This window comes from Melanerpes formicivorus, unplaced genomic scaffold, assembly GCF_026170545.1.
Source record: "Melanerpes formicivorus ecotype bairdi unplaced genomic scaffold, bMelFor1.0.p_v2 SCAF_38, whole genome shotgun sequence".
In the NCBI taxonomy this organism is placed as follows: Eukaryota; Metazoa; Chordata; class Aves; order Piciformes; family Picidae; genus Melanerpes; species Melanerpes formicivorus.
This window is the reverse complement of record NW_027142390.1, coordinates 3,267,325-3,292,979: the sequence shown is the minus strand read 5'-3', so window position 1 is coordinate 3,292,979 and position 25,655 is coordinate 3,267,325. Positions and strand designations below refer to the sequence as shown.

Here is a 25,655-nt window from a genome sequence, read left to right as displayed (position 1 = left end):
TCTCCTGATGGTGTCTCTCTGGTGGTCCTTGGGCTGTGGGTCTGTGGGTCCAGCGAGCTGGAGGATGGCTCCTCCACCAACCCCTCTGTGCAGGTACTGCTCTCGGTGTTTGCTCTTGCACTGCAGAGCCTCCCATGGCATGCTCTGGGCCGCTTGCAAGGAGGAGCTTCATCCTGATACGGCAGGTGGGAGGCATCTCGTTTCCTCCTGTGCCGATGGGTACTGGAATGGCTGCCGGTCTCAAGCACTGGGGAGCTTCCCAGGTCTCCTGATGGTGTCTCTGTGGAGCTGCTGGAGCTGCTGGTCTGTGGGTTCAGCGAGCTGGAGGATGGCTCCTCCAGCAGCCCCTCTGGGGAGGTACTGCTCTCGGTGTTTGCTCTTGCCCTGCAAGATCTCCCACAGCATACTCTGGGCCGCTTGCAAGGAGGAGCTTCATCCTGATACCGCAGGTGGGAGGCATCTCGTTTCCTCCTGTGCCCATGGGTACTGGAATGGGTGCCGGTCTCAAGCACTGGGGAGCTGCCCCAGTCGCCTGATGGTGTCCCTCTGATGGTCCTTGGGCTGTGGGTCTGTCTGTCCAGCGAGCTGGAGGATGGCTCCTCCAGCAGCCCCTCTGGGGAGGTACTGCTCTCAGTGTTTGCTCTTGCCCTGCAAGATCTCCCACAGCATGTTCTGGGCCGCTTGCAAGGAGGAGCTTCATCCTGATACTGCAGGTGGGAGGCATCTCGTTTCCTCCTGTGCCAATGGGTGCTGGAAGGGCTGCCAGTCTCAAGCACTGGGGAGCTTCCCAGGTCTCCTGATGGTGTCTCTCTGTGGCTGCTGGTCTCAGGGACATTTAAGTTGCAGGATGGCACATGCCGCGCCTGGCTGGAGGATGCCACAGCTGCTGCCTGCCTAGGGGCATCTGGGGCAGGAAGCTCCAAGCTGTCCCTGGAGTCTGTAAAGGAAAGGAGAAAGGTCAAGGGAACAGCCACCAGCTCTGTGGCAGCATAGGCCTGCCTGTGGTGTGCCACCAGCCCTCTCGGAGCAGAGAGGCTCAGCCAAGCTCTGCCTGGTCCCCACTGCCAGCCCACTAGCCTGGGGTGGAGCCCAGCTGAGTGCTTTGCCTATTACCTCTGCTGGGGCCAGCACAGCTGCTGCACTCCCAGCTGTTGGTGCTGGGCCTCAGATGGGAGCATTGCCTGTGGGTGCCCTCAGCAGCACAGGAGCTGCATAACAGCAGTTGCCAGGGCCTGGGGAGGGAAATGGGTTCATGGCTGTGAGGACAGACTGAGTGCAGCGCTGGACCATCTGGCAGAGCTTCTGCTCTGAGCCCTTGGCCAGATAGGGATTCTGCACAGAGTAGAGCCCCAGGTTGCAGTCTTGACAACTTACCCTTCTTGATCTGCCTGCTCCCTGCCTCCTGGGCACAGGCACTCGCTAGCATCACAGCGGCTGTGCCTCTGAACTAGTTCTGCCGAATCCGCCTGGACTTCCCAGGATGGCAGTCTGGTAGAGAAAGGAAGATTGATGAGTCCCTGCTGCCACCCTGGCATAAGGCAGATGCAGGCCATCCTTGCTTGCCCGGCCCTGCCCTGGTTCCAGCTCCTCCGTGAAGCTGAAGCAAGGATTCACGAGAGCAGAGAGCCAGGACTGTAGGGGCAGGCCCTGGGGTAGCACAGTGCTTGCACCTTCCTGCCTTGTGAGATGAATGGAAGGACACCAACCTGGCAGGGATTCGGATGCCCATGCTGAGCATTTCTGGCAGAAATGCATTCTGATCCCTACACGCTGGGCACTGGAATCTCATCAGGCCAGCGTGCAGAGCTTGGCCCTGCAGGAGAAACATGAAGAGCATGAGTTAGGTCCAGGTGCTGCTGAGCACCTGCGGTCTCCTGGGAGTGAGGGATGGGCTCCTACCTGGATGCATTCCCGATGGAACCATGCTTGTTGACACGCCGGGCACACCAGGGTCCTGTAGGACATTTGGTTGTCTACAGGATCCGTGCAGATGAGGCAGGTGGTGTCCTTCTCTGGAACCGCCTCCACTTCCTGACGTGGGGGGTGTATCGGGCAGAAGGCCCTGGGGGAGAAGAGGGAAGAGGCTTCATGGGTGAGGAAACAAGTGTCCAGTCCTTACGTGGTGTTGGAGGAAAGGGGAGAGGACTTAACCGCACAAGGGAAGGTACTGGGTTAGGGTGAGGGTTGGGGTGAGCATTAGGGTAAGTGTTAGTGTTAGGCTTATGGCTATGAAAATCAGTTTTAGTCTTTATGAAAAGCAAGGAAGGGTGAAGATGTCTGAAGGAGCCTCAGAGCTCTTCTTTGGGCAGTGGGAAGTGTCACTGTGAGTTGCTTTCCTCCTTGCCTGAAGCTGGCAGGCACAGGAATGAAGGTGGCAAGCCTCCCCTGTGAGGGCCAGCTGCCCTTACCTGTAGAGTCCAAAGTACTGGGTGGCACACCCACCCCATGTGGCACAGGGGAGATGGAAGCTGACATCACAGCCTGTCTCACTGCAGGTGATGGTGGCCCCACTCTGATGGCAGACACAGCACTCCTGTAAAGGGCAGAGCAACTTCCATCAGCCTTGGGGTCTTTGCAGGAGGAGAGGCCCCGTACCTCTGGGTCAGGGCCCACAGATCCCTTTGGCAAGCACAATTCCTGTGCAGGAGCCTCTCTGGAGCTGCTGAGAGCAAGACTCCCAAGTCTGGAAGGTCAAAAGAGCTGTGTGGAAGGGCCAGGAGTTCTTGCTTAAGCTTTGGGTTAAGTTGCCACAGCACTCTCCTGGCACAAATCTCACTGATTTTGTCATGTCCTCACCCTCTGTGCTGCCTGCTCAACTGCATGTTCAATCTCTACCGGACAAAATAGCAGCACTCCTTCTTCCTGATTCAGCAGTGGAGAAATCTCATTGGGAAAAATCTGCAGAAGAGAACAGAGAGGGAGCCATTGAGGACAGCGTGGCAGGGAGTGCCTGCAGGAAAACGGGAGGCAGCCTCCAGGGAACTCACCAGGCAAAACAAGTGGGCACAGACCCCGTGCTGATTCACGATTTCTCCACACATATCCCTGTCAACCTCTGCCTGACGGCACAGAATGCATGCTGGAGAGGAGAGAGCAAACATCAATAGGAAAGAGCACTTCTGTAGGGCTGGGAGAAGCATCCCTGAGGGACGCTCCCCAAGGGCCTGCTCTGTTCCTGCCGATCTGGCTGATGGGCAGGGCTGCAGGGCTTGGAGTTCAGCATGGCAGGCACAGGCTGTTCCAGCAGGTGCCCACTGGTCAGGCCTGAGCCCTGCTTGCTGAGGAAAGGAGGGGCTGTGCCCTGGGGCAATCTGGGGAGCTCCTTGCCTCCCTCTCTCACTCCTCTCTCAGCCCTATGCTTTGCTGACCACCCTAACCAGGATTCCCTGTGACAGGCTGCCAAGGGGATAACTTGGCTCACCAGGCTCCATCTCGTCGAGCGTCTTCTCCTTCCTTGCAGACACGGCACACGTCAACGGTGAGCTCTTGGAGAGTTCCTGTCCCAGCAGTGCTGAGCTGTCTCCTCCAAATGCTCCTCTGCTGACTCTGAGAGAGAAGCAAGACATGCCGGTGAGCTTGGAGCACAGCCCCAGAGACCTCAGGTGCAGGGGCTCCCCTCCTGCCTTGGCAGCCCCTTCCCTCTCCCACCCTCTCCTTACCTCACCAAGTCACAAGGATGCAGGAACTGAGCCCTGCGCTGCCTTTTGTAGGCTTTCCCCCTCACCTCTTGTGACGTCATCGCCATGAAATCACCACGACCATTGTGACGTCATCACTGCCGGCCTGCATGTGCCACGCCCTCCTCCACCTGCCACTCTCTCTGACATGGTCAGCGCCTCACAGGGGTGGTGTGAAGCACTGAGGCAGGGGCTCGTACCCTTGGCACCTATGTGAGCAGGATAGCAAGGGCAGAGTGGTGGCCAAAAGGTGGTGTTCAGGCTCATAATGCTGGTTCCTGAGAGAGGGGAAGGAAGAAGGTGACATGCGAGTGTAGTATCTCCCAGTTAAGGGATAAAACTTTATTGTGGACATGGAGGATAATCAGGGCCAACATGTGCTTTGGGATGCTGCATGGCTGGTCCTTCTGCAGCATCTGCTGGGTGGGCACTAGGGAGCAGGTTCATCTCAACACTTCAGGCAGAAGCCAAGTTGTACCACACAGGCCCAGGAGTGCTGGACTGGCTGTGAGGCTCAAGCAGAGTGAAGAACTACAACTGCTAGGGCAGGCCCTGGGGTGGAACAGTGCTTGTACCATCCTGCCTTGTGAGACCAGTGGAAGGACACTAATTTGACCGGGATGTGGATGCCCATGTTAAGCATTTCTAGCAGAAATGCATTCTGATCCATACATCCCGGGCACTGGAATCTCATCAGGCCAGCATGCAGAGCTTGTCCCTGCAGGAGAAACGTGATGAGCATGACTTAGGTCCTGGTGCTGCTGAGCACCTGTGGTCATGGCTGTGAGGACAGACTGAGTGCAGCACTGGACCACCTGGCAGAGCTCTTGTTCCTAGAGCTTCTGCTCTGAGCCCTTGGCCAGACAGGGATCCTGCACAGAGTAGAGCCCCAGGTTGCAGCTTTGACAACTTACCCTTAGTGACCCTTACCTTAGAAGTGAGTCTCCAACAACTACAAGTTGTCTCTTCTTCCTTGTGGAAGAGATGATGATACGTCTGGAAGGCCTATCTGACTGCTGGTAGAGGTTATCATCCACATCTCCAGTAAGCAGGCAGTGCTCTGCAGTGCAGTCCCATGGAGAGATCTTCCTAGTCAGGGGCTAAGATCAGGGAGCTGAATATGTGATTGATTTGCCCAGCCAAAGCTGAATACCCAGGTGACCTTCTCCAGCTTCACTGGGGAAGCAGTGTTTCATCCTGTGTCTTCTCCTGATCACTGTGACATAGCCGTTGCTGAGTCAGCAGCCTGGGTTACAGGAATTGGTGCTTTTCCATATCTGGGAGGAAGCACCTTTGCGTGAGGAATTGTGAAATGTCCGTAAAGACTACACCAGAGCAGAAAAGGAGCCAGTTCTAGCTTGGCTTAGTAGGTGTTATGATACAGGTGCTCCAGCTCTAACAGTTGGAGACAAGTCAGCAGCTCAGTTAGGAGCTCTCTCGAGGGACAATGGAATAGATAGACGTCTAGGCAGGGCTCTCGGTAAGGTTAATCTGTGGATACGCCTTTTAATGGCGGTTGCCCTGAGATACCCTTCCCGAGATGATCTTCCATGGAATCCTAAGCCCTGGACTACCATAGATGAGGGAATTAAGCGCTTGAGAGAATTTGCTGTTAGAGAGCTACTCTATGGTGAACATGAAACTCTGAATCCTGATGACATTCCTGTGGGTATTGGTCTTGCTAAAAAGATCATCAAACTTGCTCCTTCTAATTATGCAAACATTCTGGCAAGCAGAATTGTGTCAAGAAGTTATGGTGGAGCTTCTCCTACGGTTGGCCGATTCAGTGATCAAATGAGACAACTGGAGGATAGCATGACACGTGGTTCTTTGGTTTCAGCCATTGAAACTCTGTCTAGAAAAATTGAGAATTGCATGAGAGAGTTAAAGGATGAATTTAGAAATTCCATATCCCAATTGGCACAAAGGGATAATTTCAATTCTTCCTCCAGGTGGATACAAGTTTCATCTGTGAGGAATACACATCCTCCAAGGAGGTCATTCCAAAACAGATCATATCAAAACAGACCACCAAGGCAATCACGTAGAACTATTTGGATAACTCTGCGTGATCAGTTTGGTGAGAACATGAACCGCTGGGATGGCCAACCAACTTCTAATCTTTTCAGGAGACTGAGGGAATTGCAAAGTGGCAGAACCCGAGGTAGCAATACCAGAAGGGTAGCTGTTACTTCCACAGTTCCCCAGAATAACTCTAGTAGCTCCAACAGTGGCTCCAGTTATAACATGCAAAGTTATAACCCTGCACATTGTGCGCAATGCACATGTGGGCATGTTCCCCATAACTAGGGGTGCCCTGCCTCCCGCCAGGGGGAGGAGAGGGATAACAGAGATAATAGAATCTATTGGGATGTGTACATCCAGTGGCCTGGCACTTCACAATTTCAGAAGTACAGGGCCTTGGTTGACACAGGAGCTCAGTGCACCATAATGCCATCAAATTATCAGGGATCAGAGTCTATAACTATTCTGGGGTCACTGGTGGATCTCAAGAGTTAAGTAAGGTAGAGGTTAATATAAGTTTGACTGGTAAACAATGGAGGAAGCATACAGTTGTGACTGGACCTGACGCACCTTGTATTTTGGGAATTGATTTTCTGAGAGAAGGGCGTTTCAAAGACCCTAGAGGTTACAAATGGGCTTTTGGAGTGGCTTCTATAGGAATTGATGGACAAAAATTGAAGCTGTCTGCTAGACCTGAGCTTTCTGATGAATCTGCAGTTGTGGGACAACATAAGATACAGGACATTAAATTGCCGGTTGCTTCTCAGACTGTGCATCACAGACAATACAGAACCAACCGTGACTCTTTGTTGCCCATCCAGAATCTGATTCGTCAGTTGGAGAGTCAGAAAGTCGTCAGCAAAACTCATTCCCCTTTCAACAGTCCAGTGTGGCCTGTGCAGAAGCAGAATGGAGACTGGCGTCTGACAGTAGACTACCGAGCCCTGAATGAAGTGACACCACCCATGAGTGCAGCAGTACCAGACATGATGGGACTTCAGTATGAGCTGGAATCCAAAGAGGCCAAATGGTATGCTACCATAGACATTGCTAATGCATTTTTCTCTATTCCCATAGCAGAGGAATGCAGGCCTCAGTTTGCTTTCACCTGGAGAGGAATCCAGTACACCTTCAACAGGTTGCCAATGGGCTGGATCCACAGCTCAAGCATCTGTCATGCAGTGATCCACGATGCTCTGGTGAGAGGCGGTGCTCCAGAACACATCCAGTTCATCGATGATATCATCGTCTGGGGTAAAACTGCTGAGGAAGTCTTCGAGAAAGGTAACAAAATCATTGACATTCTTCTGAATGAAGGTTTTGCCATCAAACGAGACAAGGTGAAAGGACCTACCACAGAGATTCAGTTTCTGGGAGTGCGGCGGCAGGATGGACGCCGACACATTCCAGTGGATGTGGTAAATAGAGTCTCCACCATGGCAAGTCCCACAAACAAGCAGGAGACCCTACGTTTCTTGGGGATAGTGGGATTTTGGAGACTGCACATTCCTGGATACAGTCAGATTGTGAAACCTCTGTATGATGTGACTTGAAAGAGAAACCATTTCCACTGGGGACCTGAACAACAAGCAGCCTTTGACCAGATAAAGCAAGAAGTGATTCAAGCAATGGGTCTGGGACCTGTCCGACATGGTCCAGACATTAAGAACATTTTGTACACAGCTGCAAGTGACAATGGTCCAACCTGGTGCTTGTGGCAAAAAGCTCCAGGTGAGACACGTGGATGACCTCTTGGTTTCTGGAGTCGAGGTTACAGAGGTTCAGAGGCTAATTATACTCCAACAGAGAAAGAAATGTTAGCTGCCTATGAAGGAGTAAAAGCATCTTCTGAAGTAATTGGAACTGAATCACAACTTCTCTTAGCTCCCAGATTACCAGTTTTGAATTGGATGTTCAAAGGCAAAGGCTCCACACCACATCATGCCACAGACTCAACATGGTCTAAGTGGATGGCTCTGATAACACAGAGAGCTTGAATGGGAAATCTTGAAAGACCTGGTCTAGTGGAGGTGATCTCAAGTTGGCCTGAAGGTACCAACTGTGCTAAACCTCCAGAGGAGAAAGTAACTCGTGCTGAGGAAGCTCCTCCTTACAATGACCTTTCTGATGATGAAAAGAAATATGCTTTGTTCACAGACGGTTCCTGTCGTCTTGTTGGAAACAAGCGAAGGTGGAAGTCTGCAGTGTGGAGTCCGACACGCCGAGTTGCAGAGGCGAAGGATGGAGAAGGAGAATCCAGTCAGTTCGCAGAGAGAGGTAAAAGCTGTCCAGCTAGCTCTCGACGTGGCTGAACGTGAGAGATGGCCAAAGCTTTATCTCTACACCGACTCATGGATGGTAGCCAATGCTCTATGGGGTTGGCTAAAGAACTGGAAGAAGAGTGGTTGGCAGAGAAAAGGAAAACCCATTTGGGCAGCCAACCTGTGGCAGGACATTGCTGATCGAATCGAGAGAATTGCAGTGAAAGTGAAACACATCGATGCTCACATTCCTAAGAGCAAAGCTACTGAGCAACAGCAACACAACCATCAGGCAGACCTAGCTGCAAGAGTTTCTCAAGTAGACATGGACTCTAATCTTGATCTCGACTGGAAACACCGAGGGGAGATATTCTTAGCTCGGTGGGCTCATGATTCGTCAGGACATCAAGGCAGAGATGCAACATACCAATGGGCTCTACCGCATTCTCGTTCTTGTAAGCAGTACGTGCTTACTATGGTAGAGGCAAACACTGGATGGTTGGAGACTTATCCAGTTCCACATGCAACTGCACGCAACACCATTCTCGGTCTGAGAGACAGATCCTGTGGAGACACGGAACTCCAGAGAGGATTGAGTCAGACAACGGAACTCATTTCAAGAACAACCTTGTAAAGAGCAGGGCAAAAGAGCACAGTATTGAGTGGATATTCCATATTCCCTACTATGCACCAGCTTCAGGGAAGATTGAACGCTACAACGGTTTGTTGAAGACCACTCGTAAAGCCATGGGGGGTGGATCTTTGAAAAACTGGGAAAAACATTTAGCACAAGAAACCTGGCTGGTAAATAGTAGCGGTTCAGTGAACCAAGCTGGACCTGCACATTCAGATTTGCTAGAGAAAGTAGAAGGTGATAGAGTTCCTGTGGTTAGAGAAAAGAATCTGTTAGGTAAAACTGTTTGGGTATTTTCACCCTCAGGAGAGGCTAAGCCTGTCCGAGGGGTGGTTTCAGCTGAAGGTCCGGGTCACACTTATTGGGTAATGCAAGAGAATGGTGAAATTCAGTGTATTCCACAAAGAAATTTAACTTTAGCTGAAAGAGGTTAATTTCAAACTGTTGTACAGCTACATCGCATCCAAAGGAAGAATCAATGAGGAAATCTACGGTGCACGAACCCTGAGAACCCTGAGAGCCCTGAGTCAACTAAGAGACCCTGAGATTCCCTGTTTCCCTTTTCTTTGCTTCGTTGGCGAAGAGACAAACTGTTTTCCATTTTTCTCATTTTTTAATTTTCTTGGACTTTTGAATCATCTACATCTGAGCATAGCCGGAATGGACTATGAACTTTACTTACGAACTGTAAATATCGTCTTGGATAGGATGGACAGTATGAACAGCCAATGAAATTGTTTAGAAGGGCGGGCGGGACTGTGACCGTTTGAGGCTGTCCCCTTAAGAAAGGGAATATGGTGGTCGGATATTTGTAAACGAAAAGATGGATCTAAACTAATTTCATTGGTAGACTGGGAGGAAGCACCTTCTGAACTGGGAGTGCAGCAAAGTATCCTGGGCATTCCTGCACTTTTCTGGTCAGTCTGTCTTCCCTCCTTCGGTGGCTTTGCAGCTCACAGCGTTCTGGGCTTTCGGCCAAGGCTTGACCTTGAAACTGATAAACTGCAAGGCCTGTATTAACTGCGTTCCAATTAACACATAACTGCTTCTAACTTTTTTCTCTTTTCTCTCTTTCTAACCCTCTCTGGGGAAAGGGGGAGAGAAGGGGGAGCAGAGGTGGGGAACCCCCTCAGCAGAGGGGGGGGAACTCTCACTTCTGTGCTACTTTATTGTATATTTTTGCATATATTGTAAATGCTGTAAATTCCCCTGCATATCCTATATTGCTTTGTAAATATACAGCACCCACTGCTTTGCTAATTCAGCGGTGAGGTTTTTTTTCCCTTTCACTTATATGGGGGGAGAAGGCCTTTCCCTTCCAACCCTACAACAATATCCATCAAGGGTTGAACTGGTTTGTTTAGGGTCATGCAGGCAAAAATCAAAGGAAGGACACTGACTTCACATTGCAGCCCTCTGTGCCCATGGAGGGGCTGGGGGGCTCACAATTCCCCAGATACTGCTGCACAGGCATGTCTCTTCATCACTGCTCACTGCCTTTTCATCATCATTCTCCCTTTTCTCATCCTTTCCCACAATGAGTCTCCTTCCTTTGTCTTTTCCAATGCATTTTCCTCTTTTGTTTTTTTCATGCTGCTCCTGAGAAAGGGAGAGGAGAATGAGGGAGAGACAAAGGAGTGTGGAATCTGCCAGTGTAGAGATTAAAAACCACCTCTACTTTGGAGGTGGTGCAGGGGGACCAGGGCCAACACTTGGAGATGCTGCACGGTTGTTGCTTCTGCGGCGTTATGGTGGTTTAGGCTGGGTGTTGGCCCGGATGCCACTGCACAGAACACACCTGGGATGTCCCAAGGGGTGGGCCCAGCCCAGGGGGTGGTCACAGGAAACCAGGTATTCAATTCCCATAATGCCCTGCTCCCCTATAAAATGTCCATGCGAGGTCTTCACTTCCTCTTTTGTCCCCAGCTGCTGCCTAGGTAAAATGGCGTGAGCCACCTCCCTTGGGCCTGCCCAGGCCCAGGGCTGGGTTGGGGGGTGGCAGGAAAGAGCCCTGGGGGTTTGGGTGTACCCCCAGGTGGGGATGGGATGCTCTTGGGTATGTTGTGGGATTTCTCTCTCTTTGTCACGGTGCTTGGGGTTCTCTGTAAAACTTTCATTGTTGGTTTTTTTAACTGTTTTCCTATTTAAACTTTCCATCACTTTTGCAATCCCTTTGTCTGAGTTGTTATTTCTGCCTGTGGTGGGGAGGGGATCTGCCCCAACCCATTACAGGCGTCTTCTGTGCCGGGGTTTGCTGTAGGGAGCAGCCTCCTCTCGACGCTGCTGGCGGGACCTAGCACGTGCCCGCACTGGCCCAGGGGTGCTGGACTGGCTGGCAGGATCAAGCACTGGGGAGCTGCCCCAGTCTCCTGATGGTGTCTCTCTGATGGTCCTTGGCCTGTGGGTCTGTCTGTCCAGCGAGCTGGAGGATGGCCCTTCCAGCAGCCCCTCTGGGGAGGTACTGCTCTTGGTGTTTGCTCTTGCCCTGCAAGATCTCCCACAGCATGCTCTGGGCCGCTTGCAAGGAGGAGCTTCATCCTGATACCGCAGGTGGGAGGCATCTCGTTTCCTCCTGTGCCAATGGGTGCTGGAAGGGCTGCCAGTCTCAAGCACTGGGGAGCTTCCCAGGTCTCCTGATGGTGTCTCTCTGGTGGTCCTTGGGCTGTGGGTCTGTGGGTCCAGCGAGCTGGAGGATGGCTCCTCCACCAACCCCTCTGTGCAGGTACTGCTCTCGGTGTTTGCTCTTGCACTGCAGAGCCTCCCATGGCATGCTCTGGGCCGCTTGCAAGGAGGAGCCTCATCTCAGGTGGGAGGCATCTCGTTTCCTCCTGTGCCGATGGGTACTGGAATGGCTGCCGGTCTCAAGCACTGGGGAGCTTCCCAGGTCTCCTGATGGTGTCCCTGTGGAGCTGCTGGAGCTGCTGGTCTGTGGGTTCAGCGAGCTGGAGGATGGCTCCTCCAGCAGCCCCTCTGGGGAGGTACTGCTCTTGGTATTTGCTCTTGCCCTGCAAGATCTCCCACAGCATACTCTGGGCCGCTTGCAAGGAGGAGCTTCATCCTGATACCGCAGGTGGGAGGCATCTCGTTTCCTCCTGTGCCGATGGGTACTGGAATGGCTGCCGGTCTCAAGCACTGGGGAGCTGCCCCAGTCGCCTGATGGCGTCCCTCTGATGGTCCTTGGGCTGTGGGTCTGTCTGTCCAGCGAGCTGGAGGATGGCTCCTCCAGCAGCCCCTCTGGGGAGGTACTGCTCTCAGTGTTTGCTCTTGCCCTGCAAGATCTCCCACAGCATGTTCTGGGCCGCTTGCAAGGAGGAGCTTCATCCTGATACTGCAGGTGGGAGGCATCTCGTTTCCTCCTGTGCCGATGGGTACTGGAATGGCTGCCGGTCTCAAGCACTGGGGAGCTTCCCAGGTCTCCTGATGGTGTCTCTGTGGAGCTGCTGGAGCTGCTGGTCTGTGGGTCCAGCGAGCTGGAGGATGGCTCCTCCAGCAGCCCCTCTGGGGAGGTACTGCTCTCGGTGTTTGCTCTTGCACTGCAGAGCCTCCCATGGCATGCTCTGGGCCGCTTGCAAGGAGGAGCTTCATCCTGATACCGCAGGTGGGAGGCATCTCGTTTCCTCCTGTGCCGATGGGTACTGGAATGGCTGCCGGTCTCAAGCACTGGGGAGCTTCCCAGGTCTCCTGATGGTGTCTCTGTGGAGCTGCTGGTCTGTGGGTCCAGCGAGCTGGAGGATGGCTCCTCCAGCAACCCCTCTGTGCAGGTACTGCTCTTGGTGTTTGCTCTTGCACTGCAGAGCCTCCCATGGCATGTTCTGGGCCGCTTGCAAGGAGGAGCTTCATCCTGATACCGCAGGTGGGAGGCATCTCGTTTCCTCCTGTGCCGATGGGTACTGGAATGGCTGCCGGTCTCAAGCACTGGGGAGCTTCCCAGGTCTCCTGATGGTGTCTCTGTGGAGCTGCTGGAACTGCTGGTCTGTGGGTCCAGCGAGCTGGAGGATGGCTCCTCCACCAGCCCCTCTGGGGAGGTACTGCTCTCAGTGTTTGCTCTTGCCCTGCAAGATCTCCCACAGCATGTTCTGGGCCGCTTGCAAGGAGGAGCTTCATCCTGATACCGCAGGTGGGAGGCATCTCGTTTCCTCCTGTGCCCATGGGTACTGGAATGGCTGCCAGTCTCAAGCACTGGGGAGCTTCCCAGGTCTCCTGATGGTGTCTCTGAGGAGCTACTTGAGCTGCTGGTCTGTCTGTCCAGCGAGCTGGAGGATGGCTCCTCCAGCAGCCCCTCTGGGGAGGTACTGCTCTCAGTGTTTGCTCTTGCCCTGCAAGATCTCCCACAGCATGTTCTGGGCCGCTTGCAAGGAGGAGCTTCATCCTGATACCGCAGGTGGGAGGCATCTCGTTTCCTCCTGTGCCAATGGGTGCTGGAAGGGCTGCCAGTCTCAAGCACTGGGGAGCTTCCCAGGTCTCCTGATGGTGTCTCTGAGGAGCTACTTGAGCTGCTGGTCTGTCTGTCCAGCGAGCTGGAGGATGGCTCCTCCAGCAGCCCCTCTGGGGAGGTACTGCTCTCAGTGTTTGCTCTTGCCCTGCAAGATCTCCCACAGCATGTTCTGGGCCGCTTGCAAGGAGGAGCTTCATCCTGATACCGCAGGTGGGAGGCATCTCGTTTCCTCCTGTGCCGATGGGTACTGGAATGGCTGCCGGTCTCAAGCACTGGGGAGCTTCCCAGGTCTCCTGATGGTGTCTCTGTGGAGCTGCTGGTCTGTGGGTCCAGCGAGCTGGAGGATGGCTCCTCCACCAACCCCTCTGTGCAGGTACTGCTCTTGGTGTTTGCTCTTGCACTGCAGAGCCTCCCATGGCATGTTCTGGGCCGCTTGCAAGGAGGAGCTTCATCCTGATACGGCAGGTGGGAGGCATCTCGTTTCCTCCTGTGCCGATGGGTACTGGAATGGCTGCCAGTCTCAAGCACTGGGGAGCTTCCCAGGTCTCCTGATGGTGTCTCTGAGGAGCTACTTGAGCTGCTGGTCTGTCTGTCCAGCGAGCTGGAGGATGGCTCCTCCAGCAGCCCCTCTGGGGAGGTACTGCTCTCAGTGTTTGCTCTTGCCCTGCAAGATCTCCCACAGCATGTTCTGGGCCGCTTGCAAGGAGGAGCTTCATCCTGATACTGCAGGTGGGAGGCATCTCGTTTCCTCCTGTGCCAATGGGTGCTGGAAGGGCTGCCAGTCTCAAGCACTGGGGAGCTTCCCAGGTCTCCTGATGGTGTCTCTCTGTGGCTGCTGGTCTCAGGGACATTTAAGTTGCAGGATGGCACATGCCGCGCCTGGCTGGAGGATGCCACAGCTGCTGCCTGCCTAGGGGCATCTGGGGCAGGAAGCTCCAAGCTGTCCCTGGAGTCTGTAAAGGAAAGGAGAAAGGTCAAGGGAACAGCCACCAGCTCTGTGGCAGCATAGGCCTGCCTGTGGTGTGCCACCAGCCCCCTCGGAGCAGAGAGGCTCAGCCAAGCTCTGCCTGGTCTCCACTTCCACCCCACTAGCCTGGGGTGGAGCCCAGCTGAGTGCTTTGCCTATTACCTCTGCTGGGGCCAGCACAGCTGCTGCACTCCCAGCTGTTGGTGCTGGGCCTCAGATGGGAGCATCGCCTGTGGGTGCCCTCAGCAGCACAGGAGCTGCATAACAGCAGTTGCCAGGGCCTGGGGAGGGAAATGGGTTCATGGCTGTGAGGACAGACTGAGTGCAGCGCTGGACCATCTGGCAGAGCTTCTGCTCTGAGCCCTTGGCCAGATAGGGATTCTGCACAGAGTAGAGCCCCAGGTTGCAGTCTTGACAACTTACCCTTCTTGATCTGCCTGCTCCCTGCCTCCTGGGCACAGGCACTCGCTAGCATCACAGCGGCTGTGCCTCTGAACTAGTTCTGCCGAATCCGCCTGGACTTCCCAGGATGGCAGTCTGGTAGAGAAAGGAAGATTGATGAGTCCCTGCTGCCACCCTGGCATAAGGCAGATGCAGGCCATCCTTGCTTGCCCGGCCCTGCCCTGGTTCCAGCTCCTCCGTGAAGCTGAAGCAAGGATTCACGAGAGCAGAGAGCCAGGACTGTAGGGGCAGGCCCTGGGGTAGCACAGTGCTTGCACCTTCCTGCCTTGTGAGATGAATGGAAGGACACCAACCTGGCAGGGATTCGGATGCCCATGCTGAGCATTTCTGGCAGAAATGCATTCTGATCCCTACACGCTGGGCACTGGAATCTCATCAGGCCAGCGTGCAGAGCTTGGCCCTGCAGGAGAAACATGAAGAGCATGAGTTAGGTCCAGGTGCTGCTGAGCACCTGCGGTCTCCTGGGAGTGAGGGATGGGCTCCTACCTGGATGCATTCCCGATGGAACCATGCTTGTTGACACGCCGGGCACACCAGGGTCCTGTAGGACATTTGGTTGTCTACAGGATCCGTGCAGATGAGGCAGGTGGTGTCCTTCTCTGGAACCGCCTCCACTTCCTGACGTGGGGGGTGTATCGGGCAGAAGGCCCTGGGGGAGAAGAGGGAAGAGGCTTCATGGGTGAGGAAACAAGTGTCCAGTCCTTACGTGGTGTTGGAGGAAAGGGGAGAGGACTTAACCGCACAAGGGAAGGTACTGGGTTAGGGTGAGGGTTGGGGTGAGCATTAGGGTAAGTGTTAGTGTTAGGCTTATGGCTATGAAAATCAGTTTTAGTCTTTATGAAAAGCAAGGAAGGGTGAAGATGTCTGAAGGAGCCTCAGAGCTCTTCTTTGGGCAGTGGGAAGTGTCACTGTGAGTTGCTTTCCTCCTTGCCTGAAGCTGGCAGGCACAGGAATGAAGGTGGCAAGCCTCCCCTGTGAGGGCCAGCTGCCCTTACCTGTAGAGTCCAAAGTACTGGGTGGCACACCCACCCCATGTGGCACAGGGGAGATGGAAGCTGACATCACAGCCTGTCTCACTGCAGGTGATGGTGGCCCCACTCTGATGGCAGACACAGCACTCCTGTAAAGGGCAGAGCAACTTCCATCAGCCTTGGGGTCTTTGCAGGAGGAGAGGCCCCGTACCTCTGGGTCAGGGCCCACAGATCCCTTTGGCAAGCACAATTCCTGTGCAGGAGCCTCTCTGGAGCTGCTGAGAGCAAGACTCCCAAGTCTGGAAGGTCAAAAGAGCTGTGTGGAAGGGCCAGGAGTTCTTGCTTAAGCTTTGGGTTAAGTTGCCACAGCACTCTCCTGGCACAAATCTCACTGATTTTGTCATGTCCTCACCCTCTGTGCTGCCTGCTCAACTGCATGTTCAATCTCTACCGGACAAAATAGCAGCACTCCTTCTTCCCGATTCAGCAGTGGAGAAATCTCATTGGGAAAAATCTGCAGAAGAGAACAGAGAGGGAGCCATTGAGGACAGCGTGGCAGGGAGTGCCTGCAGGAAAACGGGAGGCAGCCTCCAGGGAACTCACCAGGCAAAACAAGTGGGCACAGACCCCGTGCTGATTCACGATTTCTCCACACATATCCCTGTCAACCTCTGCCTGACGGCACAGAATGCATGCTGGAGAGGAGAGAGCAAACACCAATAGGAAAGAGCACTTCTGTAGGGCTGGGAGAAGCATCCCTGAGGGACGCTCCCCAAGGGCCTGCTCTGTTCCTGCCGATCTGGCTGATGGGCAGGGCTGCAGGGCTTGGAGTTCAGCATGGCAGGCACAGGCTGTTCCAGCAGGTGCCCACTGGTCAGGCCTGAGCCCTGCTTGCTGAGGAAAGGAGGGGCTGTGCCCTGGGGCAATCTGGGGAGCTCCTTGCCTCCCTCTCTCACTCCTCTCTCAGCCCTATGCTTTGCTGACCACCCTAACCAGGATTCCCTGTGACAGGCTGCCAAGGGGATAACTTGGCTCACCAGGCTCCATCTCGTCGAGCGTCTTCTCCTTCCTTGCAGACACGGCACACGTCAACGGTGAGCTCTTGGAGAGTTCCTGTCCCAGCAGTGCTGAGCTGTCTCCTCCAAATGCTCCTCTGCTGACTCTGAGAGAGAAGCAAGACATGCCGGTGAGCTTGGAGCACAGCCCCAGAGACCTCAGGTGCAGGGGCTCCCCTCCTGCCTTGGCAGCCCCTTTCCTCTCCCACCCTCTCCTTACCTCACCAAGTCACAAGGATGCAGGAACTGAGCCCTGCGCTGCCTTTTGTAGGCTTTCCCCCTCACCTCTTGTGACGTCATCACCATGAAATCACCACGACCATTGTGACGTCATCACTGCCGGCCTGCATGTGCCACGCCCTCCTCCACCTGCCACTCTCTCTGACATGGTCAGCGCCTCACAGGGGTGGCGTGAAGCACTGAGGCAGGGGCTCGTACCCTTGGCACCTATGTGAGCAGGATAGCAAGGGCAGAGTGGTGGCCAAAAGGTGGTGTTCAGGCTCATAATGCTGGTTCCTGAGAGAGGGGAAGGAAGAAGGTGACATGCGAGTGTAGTATCTCCCAGTTAAGGGATAAAACTTTATTGTGGACATGGAGGATAATCAGGGCCAACATGTGCTTTGGGATGCTGCATGGCTGGTCCTTCTGCAGCATCTGCTGGGTGGGCACTAGGGAGCAGGTTCATCTCAACACTTCAGGCAGAAGCCAAGTTGTACCACACAGGCCCAGGAGTGCTGGACTGGCTGTGAGGCTCAAGCAGAGTGAAGAACTACAACTGCTAGGGCAGGCCCTGGGGTGGAACAGTGCTTGTACCATCCTGCCTTGTGAGACCAGTGGAAGGACACTAATTTGACCGGGATGTGGATGCCCATGTTAAGCATTTCTAGCAGAAATGCATTCTGATCCATACATCCCGGGCACTGGAATCTCATCAGGCCAGCATGCAGAGCTTGTCCCTGCAGGAGAAACGTGATGAGCATGACTTAGGTCCTGGTGCTGCTGAGCACCTGTGGTCATGGCTGTGAGGACAGACTGAGTGCAGCACTGGACCACCTGGCAGAGCTCTTGTTCCTAGAGCTTCTGCTCTGAGCCCTTGGCCAGACAGGGATCCTGCACAGAGTAGAGCCCCAGGTTGCAGCTTTGACAACTTACCCTTAGTGACCCTTACCTTAGAAGTGAGTCTCCAACAACTACAAGTTGTCTCTTCTTCCTTGTGGAAGAGATGATGATACGTCTGGAAGGCCTATCTGACTGCTGGTAGAGGTTATCATCCACATCTCCAGTAAGCAGGCAGTGCTCTGCAGTGCAGTCCCATGGAGAGATCTTCCTAGTCAGGGGCTAAGATCAGGGAGCTGAATATGTGATTGATTTGCCCAGCCAAAGCTGAATACCCAGGTGACCTTCTCCAGCTTCACTGGGGAAGCAGTGTTTCATCCTGTGTCTTCTCCTGATCACTGTGACATAGCTGTTGCTGAGTCAGCAGCCTGGGTTACAGAATTTGGTGCTTTTCCATATCCATCAAGGGTTGAACTGGTTTGTTTAGCGTCATGCAGGCAAAAATCAACGGAAGGACACTGATTTCACATTGCAGCCCTCTGTGCCCATTGGGGGGCTGGGGGGCTGCTGCAGATACTGCTGCACAGGCGTGTCTCTTCACCACTGCTCACTGCCTTTTCATCATCATTCTCCCTTTTCTCATCCTTTCCCACAATGAGTCTCCTTCCTTTGTCTTTTCCAATGCATTTTCCTCTTTTTTTTTCCCCCTTGTTTCATTGAGGCATTAGACTCTCCGATCCCCAGCCCAATGCAGAGCCCTTGGCAGCATCCCAAGGTACTGCTGGTGTCTATGGGGTCACTCTCAGATGACCCTCCTGCCCCAAAAGAGAAGACAAGAAGACACTTGTTGGTGCCTATCAGTTTTATTAGGAGACCCATGTTTGGCTTCCCATCTGTACATCAACAGTGCTGGTGCACAGGGTAGTATCACCCTGCCTGTCTGTGTTTCTCCTGGAAAGGAGAAGTCACTCAGCAAAGCCCAGGGTCTCACAGTGGGGTCCCTGCCACTTGTTGTAGCAGTGGCAGCTGAACTCCTTAGCCAGTCTGGAAATGTTGGATTCCGGGCTCTGGGCCACCAGCCAGGGCTTGTCGGCCTGCAGATCGATGGTAAAGTGGAAGGGGTCAAGGTGGAGGAAGCTCCATTTGTTCTCCTGGCGTACACAGCGGCCCCGGCCAGAGCACAGGCTCTGGCTGCACAGATCGGCACTGGCTGTCACATTGACAATGTAGTGGCCCAGGGGCCCCTCCACATAGTCCTTCAGCCTCAGGCACATTTCCTGCAATGGCACACAGTATCACAGCCCTGCGACGCTGGGGAACAGGGGCTCCCCCATGGTTGGTAGCATGGTGCTGCCTGCTACACTCACCTTAGAAGTGCTGTAGTTGAGGCTCCCCCAGAGGATGATACCAGCAGCACCCTGAGCCACACTCTCTCCAATGGTGTTGATCAGGTCCTCCTGCACCCAAGGGAAAAGAAGAAGTAAGCAAGTGTCCAAAGGTCCTCGGCAGAGCTAAATATTCCCCAACACCAACCTATCAGACCAAGAGGTGCCCACTGCCCCCACATTCCCATCACCTGGGAGAGGAAGTCAATAGTCTGATCAAAGGCAATCTGGGAGTAAGGCAGGACAGGGATAACATTGTCAAGGACTCTGTTCTGGACGGTGAAGGCCTCAGCCACACGGTGCCGGACATAGGCAAGTGTCTTGTTGGTGCCATTGACACAGGGTGGTAGATAGATGCTGGGGTAGAGTGCCTGACTGCTCTCCCAGAGCCACCACAGCTCCTTATTTCTCTGCTGCTCTATCACTGGGCAGTTCCCAGTGTAGGGAAGGCTGTCAAAGTCATTGTTGTAGCAGTTGGGGAAGCCATAGAAACCCCAGTAGCCATCAGGACGGAGGCTCCTGCCCAGCTGCAGGGTTTGCTCCATGAATTTGTGGGCACTCTGCTCAAACTGCTGCTTGGCCATCTTCTTCACCAACTCAGGGGGCCACTGTGGGTGGTGCTGCCACACCATCTCCTCTGACTTCTGTTGGTAGATGTCCATGGAAGCCCAGTTGCGGATCCAGAGTGGACGCCACTTCTCCCAGTCAATGATGGCCAGCCCATTGTAGGCAGGGCTGGGCAGGGTGACTTTGATATCCTGGGTGGCCTTCAGGAGGTGAGCTTCCAGGCTGCTGTTTTGGGGGAGCCCCCCATTCACTGGTACCCCATCAGATGTGTAGTAGGGGAAGAGTCCTAGTTCCTCACTGTAGAAGAGAGTGATATCCTGTCCAATGAACGACTGCTGGTCATTGGCTATGACATCAAAGACTTCCAAGTTGAGGGTGACGTTGTACTTTTTCACACAGCGCTCAGTGGGGATGTTCCAGATGGTGACAAAAGGACGGTTGACAAGGATGGGACCAGGCCCCACACTGTGGGCTAGGGTGGGCAGGAGCAGCAAGAAGACCCAGGAGGACCGTCCTGATGTCATGGTGCTGGCCGGCACAGCACAGATCCCAGAGTAGGCTGGGAAGAGCTGAGATGGGCTGAGACCTGGGCAGATCTTGATACTTTCGTTCCCAGCCCAAGCTGGAGCTGGCATGAATCCACTCGTTCCTGAGTGGTACCAGTCACCCAGGGTCACGTCCCCTACCTTCTCATGTAAAGTGCCCGAAGTTATCAGCTGCTGGAGCCCAGCACAGCGGCCCGGGAGCAGGGACAAGAGCCGGCGGTGGCGGGCCTGGGAGGAATGCGCAGAATCAACACCCGGACTGGCCAGTATTGAGCTGGGCTGGAAAGATAAACAGACGGGGGCGGGGGAGGGCAAGGACATGGTGACGGACGTGGGCTGCACCGGGCAGGCGCAGCAAGGGAAGTGGAGAGCGTCCGTCCTCAGACAGGAGGAAGGCGTTGCTGGGGAAAAGCTCACAGAATCGAGTAGGATCGGCAGAACGCAGCCTGCACCACCTTGGGGACACGTGTGGCACAGGACCCGAAGACATCGTCTAGGGATACACACGGGGAGAGCAGCCACAGGTGCTCATGCTTTGGGGACACTCATGCCACAGGACAGCACCCACACGTGGGCACAGCTTGAGCACATGAATGCGTGGAGACAGGAGACGAAGGATGGCACCAGCTGGGGACATGCACACGTGGAAATAGCAAGCACAGGACGGCACCGTCTGGGGCTGCGTACAGCAGCCGAAGGGCGCTGGTAGAAAGTGGCTGTGTCACCGCAGGGCCGGGCTGTGCTCACGAACACTCCAAGGATGGGGCAGGGAGAGGGACGCCGTGGCTCGGGGACACTCGCAGCATAGCGGTTCCCAGCCGCCGCAGGGTGGTCCCAGTGGCGCACAGAACATTGTCCCCACGGGGCTGTCCTAGTCCCGCGGGCGCTCAACCCATGCCCCTACCCCACCCCCAAGTCCGGCCGAGACCAAGCTCCGCGGAGCAGCACCTACCCTGCCCCAGACAGGCGGTGGGCTGGGGGCAGCTCGAGGGTGGGCCTACGGGGAGAGGCGGGGCCGGAGGAGCTCGAGGGTGGGCCTACGGGGAGAGGCGGGGCCGGAGGAGCTCGAGGGTGGGCCTACGGGGAGAGGCGGGGCCGGAGGAGCTCGAGGGTGGGCCTACGGGGAGAGGCGGGGCCGGAGGAGCTCGAGGGTGGGCCTACGGGGAGAGGCGGGGCCGGGATGCTCGAGGGTGGGCCTACGGGGAGAGGCGGGGCCGGGATGCTCGAGGGTGGGCCTACGGGGAGAGGCGGGGCCGGAGGAGCTCGAGGGTGGGCCTACGGGGAGAGGCGGGGCCGGGATGCTCGAGGGTGGGCCTACGGGGAGAGGCGGGGCCGGGATGCTCGGGGCTGCAGCCTCCACGTGGGTGGCCCGGCCGCGGCTACATACCGCGGCTCCCACCAGCTGCGGCAGCAGACTCCGGGGGAAGCTCCAACCTCCGCAGCAGCATACTCACTCCTCATGCTAGGAACACCACTGTTGGGACTGGAGTTTAGGAACAAGGTGACAAGTGCCACCCCCACCCCAAATCAGCCTACATCCCAGTCACACTGCACCCAGCTTTATTTGAGGTAAAGCACTTCAGTGTAGGGCAGCATAAGAGGGCTCAGCACCATACAGTACCCACTCCCTGCCTGCAAGCCCCAGTCCCTCTCCTTACAACAGGAGAGGGCCACTTTCCACCCTCCCCAATCCCCATGGGGGGCACCTGCCAGACAGCAGGGAAAGTAGGGCAGGCACACAGCTGTCCTCCCACAGCAAGGGGCAGCCTTCCCCTCCCCGTAAGAAGCTGCCTCACAGGCAAGGTAGAGAGATTTTAAACGTCTCCTACACCACAACAGAAAGGTGTGGGGCAGGGGGGCAGCTCAGTCCAGGGTACAGTTAGTGCCAGCTTGCTAACAGCAACAGCATCCCAAATCCCAGTGGTGCCAGAGGGCCAGGAGCATCACTGTGGGGGCCAGCAGGCACTTGACAGCCACTGCCCTGCCAGCCCTGGTAACAGTGGCAGTGGAAGTGGGTCCGTAAGAAGAGGGTGTCAGCAGGAGATAGCTGGCCCTCAGCCCAGAAGAGGGGGTACTGGGGGTGGTCTTCATCCCGGCGCCGCAGCTGGAAGCTGGTGGAATTGAGGTGGAGGAAGACATCAGCGGTGCTGTCCTGGCGCATGCAGCGGCCTCTGCCCTGGCACAGTGTTGTGCTGCAAAGCTGTGCTGCTGTAGTGACATTTGCTATGTAGCGGCCCAGGTCCCCCTCCAGGTAGTTCTTGATGACTTGGCATGAGTCCTGAGGGAAGGCAGGCATGTTAGGATGTCCCAGGGGCAGAAGAACTGCAGGTGGAGAGGACACTTGAGCTTCAAGCCACTGGTCCTGCTCTAAGGGGAGATGACCCCCACCTCCAGAAACATGTTGATCCCAAACCTACCCGGTTTTTGGTGTAGTCTGCATCACCCCAGAAAATAGCCCCAGCTGCACCCAGTGCTGCACTCTCTCCGATGGTGGAGATCAGGTCCAGCTGCAGGGACAGAGCCCAGTTAGTGCTAACAGATTACATACAGCACCCACCAACCCGTCATCATGCACCCCAAAAGAGTCCACTGTGGGGTCTGGGAATCAAAACTTCCTTTCTGCTCTAGGCCGTGGGGAAGAGGAGACTGTCCCAGCTCCTTCTGGACAAAGCTCCCCACCACTGCCCTCCTCCTTGGAGGCTAATGCAACACTGTGCAGGGGCTGTTAGGTCATTTAGCTTGGGCTCCTGGCTGTTGAGACAAACGAGTCCTACAGCACCTCCCTGGTGATGGTGACCACTGGTGCCAGTCCTGCTGCCACACATCTTGCTCATAAGCACCACCATCACCCATGCACAGAGGAACTGAGCTAGGGGTCCCCATACCATGGCCCTCCCCCTGGAAGGAGGAATTGCTGGGCAGCTCTCCCAGGGCCAGACCTATGCCAGAGTGCTGCTTCCCACCCCACACAGACAGACAAACCATGGAGTGCCAGTAACACTGTGAAGGTGGACACCAGCCTCCAGAGCCACCCTGCTCCAGGGACCACTTCATCTGACCCAAGCCTCAGGTACCTGAGGACATTCCAGTAGCACAGCCCTACCTGGCTGAGTAGGTCCATCTTGCGGATATAGGTGGGTCTGGTGTAGACAAAGACAGGCAGGGAGTAGCCATCATGGTGCTGCTGTGAGATGCGCATGGCCTCCATCACCCGTGCCCGCACAAACTTGCGGCTGTTTGGAGTAGAGGCTAGGAGTATGTCGAGGTAGATGGAGGGATAGAGGGCCATGCTCTCCCTCCAGAGCCATGCCAGCTGGTCATTGCGTGTCTTCTCCACATCTGGGCACTGCCCAGTGTAGGTCTCCTTGTTCTTGCTGTAATCATGGTTGTAGCAGTCAGGGAAGAGGTAGAACCCCCAAAGCTGCTTGGGTCGGAAGCTCTTGGCCACACGCAGGGTGTTCACCATAAACTGCCGGGCAGCTGACTCGAACTCAAACACTGCCTGCTTGTTCACCTCCTCAGGGGACCAGTTGGGCTGCCGCTGGTACACTAATCGCTGTGATTCCTCGCGGTAGATGTCCTTGGGCTTCCAGTTTCGAGCCCAGATGGGCCGCCACTCTTCCCAGTCAATGACGGCTAGCCCCTCCATAGCAGGTGAACGAATGTATTTGCTGATGCCCACATGGAGGTGGTTAAGGTGCTCAAGGATGCTGCTCTTTTGGGGGACACCACCATTGATGGCCACACGCTGGCTGTTGTAGTAGGGATAGAGCCCCAGGCGCTCCTTGTAGAAGATGGTGAGGTTCTGCCCCACGAAGCCCTCATTAGGTGAGGCATGCAGGTCAAAAAGGCTGAAGTCGAGGGACACCTGGAAGCGGGGCTTGCAGTCCTGGGTGGGCACATTCCAGGCCACCAGGAAGGGCCGACGGGTGAGCACCGGGGCTGCTGCTGGCTTCTCAGGGGGCTGCCGGGCCAGGGCCAGCAGGGCCAGCCAGGGCACGGCCACCGCCGCTGTGCAGCCGCCGCGCATCCTGCCCGACGGGGGCCTGGGGCAGCAGGGAGAGGGTGGTCAGCACTGTGTGCAGGCAGGGAGGCGGCTCTGCCCGCCCCCCAAAAGGCAAAACCCGCCTCAAACCCTCGCTCAGAGAAGAAAGGTCTCGGGAAGGTGTAGGCAGAGCCACCCCGGAGGGGCTGGTTCCCGGGAACTCTGATCCTAAGCGGCTTCCCTTTGCAGCCCGTCCTAGCCCTACTACTCCTCGCTCCTAATCCCGATTCCAAGTGGCTCTCCCTCGCTCCCGCTCCTCCTGGTAGCTTCCCTTCACCCCGGTACCGGTCCCAGAAGACTCCCGCCTCGCTCCCAGTTCTGGTCCTCCCCACCGCTGTCGGTCCTGGTGCTAGTCCCAGGCAACCCTCCCTCACTCTCAGTTCTCCTCGCCGCTCCCCCTCGCCCCCGGTCGCGCTCCACGCCGCCGCCGCTCCCAAAGATGCCGGCGCCGTGCCGCCTTTGTCCGAGACCGACACACAAAGCGCCGGGGCGCGGCCTCCCCGCCCGCCCTGCCCTGCCCTGCTCCGCTCCGCATTCGGGTCTCACAGCTGCTCAGGCCATCCCTCGCCGCCAGCTCCCACCGACGCCGCCACCCTCCCCCTCCCGACCGCGCGGCTCCCTTTAAACCTCCCTGGGTTGCACCACCCGTGGAGGCGTGAACCCCCGCCCCGACTGCCGGGCGCCGGGGTGGCGGCGCAGACCATCGAGAGGCCCGGGGATGCGGGCCGGCGCTGGAGCACCTCCCCCCAGCCCCAAACGCTCCCCGGCGTGGGGCCACGGCACCGGACGAGGCGCGTCACCCTCTGTCCCGCTGCGTTTGGTACGGCCCAGGAGGTCCCGCCCCCCCCCCCGCGCAGCGGAAGGGGGCGGGGCGCGGCCGTGGGGGTGCCGCCAGAGGGCGCTGCGGGACGCGGGGGGCGGTGGGGCCCGGGGCGGGGGGGACAGAGGACGGTGACGTTAGGGTGGTGGTGGCCTCAGGATCGTGGTCACTCCGAAGCACGGGTGATCCCAGAAGGGATGCCCCCAGGATAATGTCCTATGGATGGTGATGGTCCAGGATGGTGTCCTCTGGGTCACGTTGACCCCACAATGGTGGTGATCCAAGGATGGTGGTGATCCAAGGATGGTGGTCCTAGGATCATGTCACCAAAATGGTGGTGACCCCAGAGTGGCAGCAATTCCACAATGACGGTGTCCTCAAAACAGTGGTATCCCCAAGCCATGCTGTCTCCGGGGTAGTGCTGCGCCGGACAGGATGTCCTAGATGGGGCCAGGACAGTCAGTGCTGCTGACTCAGCTGTGGCCCCATAGGTTTCCTGCCCAGAGGGCACAAGAGAAGGGGGTCAGCAGGGCTGGGGGCGGGGGGCTTCCTTCCTGGGGGGCTGCAGAGGTTCCTGCAGGTCCCCCAGGAGGGCAGTGGGACAATAAAGGCTCACTAACCAGCCGTGCATCAGTCTCCAAGTCCTGCCTTTCCCCTGACTGCCGTGTCCAGGGCTGAGGGCCATTGGGGTGTCCCTTGGAGGAAGCTCTGGGACCTGAGTGCTAGGGTGTGCCGGGGCGAGTGGGGGAA

At 56.1% G+C, this 25,655-nt stretch overlaps 5 protein-coding genes across 5 annotated transcripts; all 5 read right to left on the bottom strand.

The window, feature by feature from the left end:
* Positions 1-865: 865 nt before the first annotated feature.
* LOC137450801 (PHD finger protein 7-like) lies at positions 866-3,628 on the bottom strand. The gene is made up of 8 exons (XM_068157686.1): positions 3,422-3,628; positions 2,988-3,079; positions 2,797-2,898; positions 2,409-2,533; positions 1,900-2,062; positions 1,707-1,813; positions 1,375-1,488; positions 866-937 (listed from the first exon to the last, which is right to left on the bottom strand). The coding sequence occupies exons 1-8, from the start codon at positions 3,564-3,566 to the stop codon at positions 895-897; spliced, it is 891 nt and encodes a 296-aa protein (XP_068013787.1). The 5' UTR covers positions 3,567-3,628; the 3' UTR covers positions 866-894.
* A 7,766-nt stretch (positions 3,629-11,394) lies between these two features.
* On the bottom strand, positions 11,395-13,772 carry LOC137450791 (serine/arginine repetitive matrix protein 2-like). Its single transcript, XM_068157679.1, has 2 exons — positions 13,757-13,772; positions 11,395-13,661 (listed from the first exon to the last, which is right to left on the bottom strand). The coding sequence occupies exons 1-2, from the start codon at positions 13,770-13,772 to the stop codon at positions 11,395-11,397; spliced, it is 2,283 nt and encodes a 760-aa protein (XP_068013780.1).
* On the bottom strand, positions 13,260-16,787 carry LOC137450790 (PHD finger protein 7-like). The gene is made up of 9 exons (XM_068157678.1): positions 16,708-16,787; positions 16,470-16,594; positions 16,036-16,127; positions 15,845-15,946; positions 15,457-15,581; positions 14,948-15,110; positions 14,755-14,861; positions 14,423-14,536; positions 13,260-13,985 (listed from the first exon to the last, which is right to left on the bottom strand). The coding sequence occupies exons 1-9, from the start codon at positions 16,785-16,787 to the stop codon at positions 13,943-13,945; spliced, it is 951 nt and encodes a 316-aa protein (XP_068013779.1). The 3' UTR covers positions 13,260-13,942.
* A 1,237-nt stretch (positions 16,788-18,024) lies between these two features.
* Positions 18,025-20,175, bottom strand: HYAL1 (hyaluronidase 1). Its single transcript, XM_068157861.1, has 3 exons — positions 19,120-20,175; positions 18,911-19,000; positions 18,025-18,820 (listed from the first exon to the last, which is right to left on the bottom strand). Exons 1-3 carry the CDS (start codon positions 20,128-20,130, stop codon positions 18,509-18,511), a joined length of 1,413 nt encoding a protein of 470 aa, XP_068013962.1. The 5' UTR covers positions 20,131-20,175; the 3' UTR covers positions 18,025-18,508.
* Positions 20,176-21,583: 1,408 nt separating this feature from the next.
* On the bottom strand, positions 21,584-24,804 carry HYAL2 (hyaluronidase 2). The gene is made up of 4 exons (XM_068157859.1): positions 24,632-24,804; positions 23,144-24,086; positions 22,458-22,547; positions 21,584-22,318 (listed from the first exon to the last, which is right to left on the bottom strand). The coding sequence occupies exons 1-4, from the start codon at positions 24,787-24,789 to the stop codon at positions 21,920-21,922; spliced, it is 1,590 nt and encodes a 529-aa protein (XP_068013960.1). The 5' UTR covers positions 24,790-24,804; the 3' UTR covers positions 21,584-21,919.
* Between the last annotated feature and the right edge of the window lie 851 nt (positions 24,805-25,655).

Coding starts and splice junctions, on each gene's coding strand:
- LOC137450801 (XM_068157686.1), bottom strand. CDS start 3,566: ATGTCTTGCTTCTCTCTCAGAGTCAGCAGAGGAGCATTTGGAGGAGAC. Junction 2,899..2,987: donor GTGCCCACTTGTTTTGCCTG/GTGAGTTCCCTG, acceptor TCTCTTCTGCAG/ATTTTTCCCAATGAGATTTC. Junction 2,063..2,408: donor CAGTACTTTGGACTCTACAG/GTAAGGGCAGCT, acceptor CTTCTCCCCCAG/GGCCTTCTGCCCGATACACC.
- LOC137450790 (XM_068157678.1), bottom strand. CDS start 16,787: ATGACGTCACAAGAGGTGAGGGGGAAAGCCTACAAAAGGCAGCGCAGG. Junction 16,595..16,707: donor CATCCTTGTGACTTGGTGAG/GTAAGGAGAGGG, acceptor CTTCTCTCTCAG/AGTCAGCAGAGGAGCATTTG. Junction 13,986..14,422: donor GAGCAGGCAGATCAAGAAGG/GTAAGTTGTCAA, acceptor TTTCCTTTACAG/ACTCCAGGGACAGCTTGGAG.
- HYAL1 (XM_068157861.1), bottom strand. CDS start 20,130: ATGCCAGCTCCAGCTTGGGCTGGGAACGAAAGTATCAAGATCTGCCCA. Junction 19,001..19,119: donor CTATTGACTTCCTCTCCCAG/GTGATGGGAATG, acceptor CCTTGGGTGCAG/GAGGACCTGATCAACACCAT. Junction 18,821..18,910: donor TCAACTACAGCACTTCTAAG/GTGAGTGTAGCA, acceptor GTGCCATTGCAG/GAAATGTGCCTGAGGCTGAA.
- HYAL2 (XM_068157859.1), bottom strand. CDS start 24,789: ATGGTCTGCGCCGCCACCCCGGCGCCCGGCAGTCGGGGCGGGGGTTCA. Junction 22,548..23,143: donor AGATGGACCTACTCAGCCAG/GTAGGGCTGTGC, acceptor CTGTCCCTGCAG/CTGGACCTGATCTCCACCAT. Junction 22,319..22,457: donor CAGACTACACCAAAAACCGG/GTAGGTTTGGGA, acceptor GCCTTCCCTCAG/GACTCATGCCAAGTCATCAA.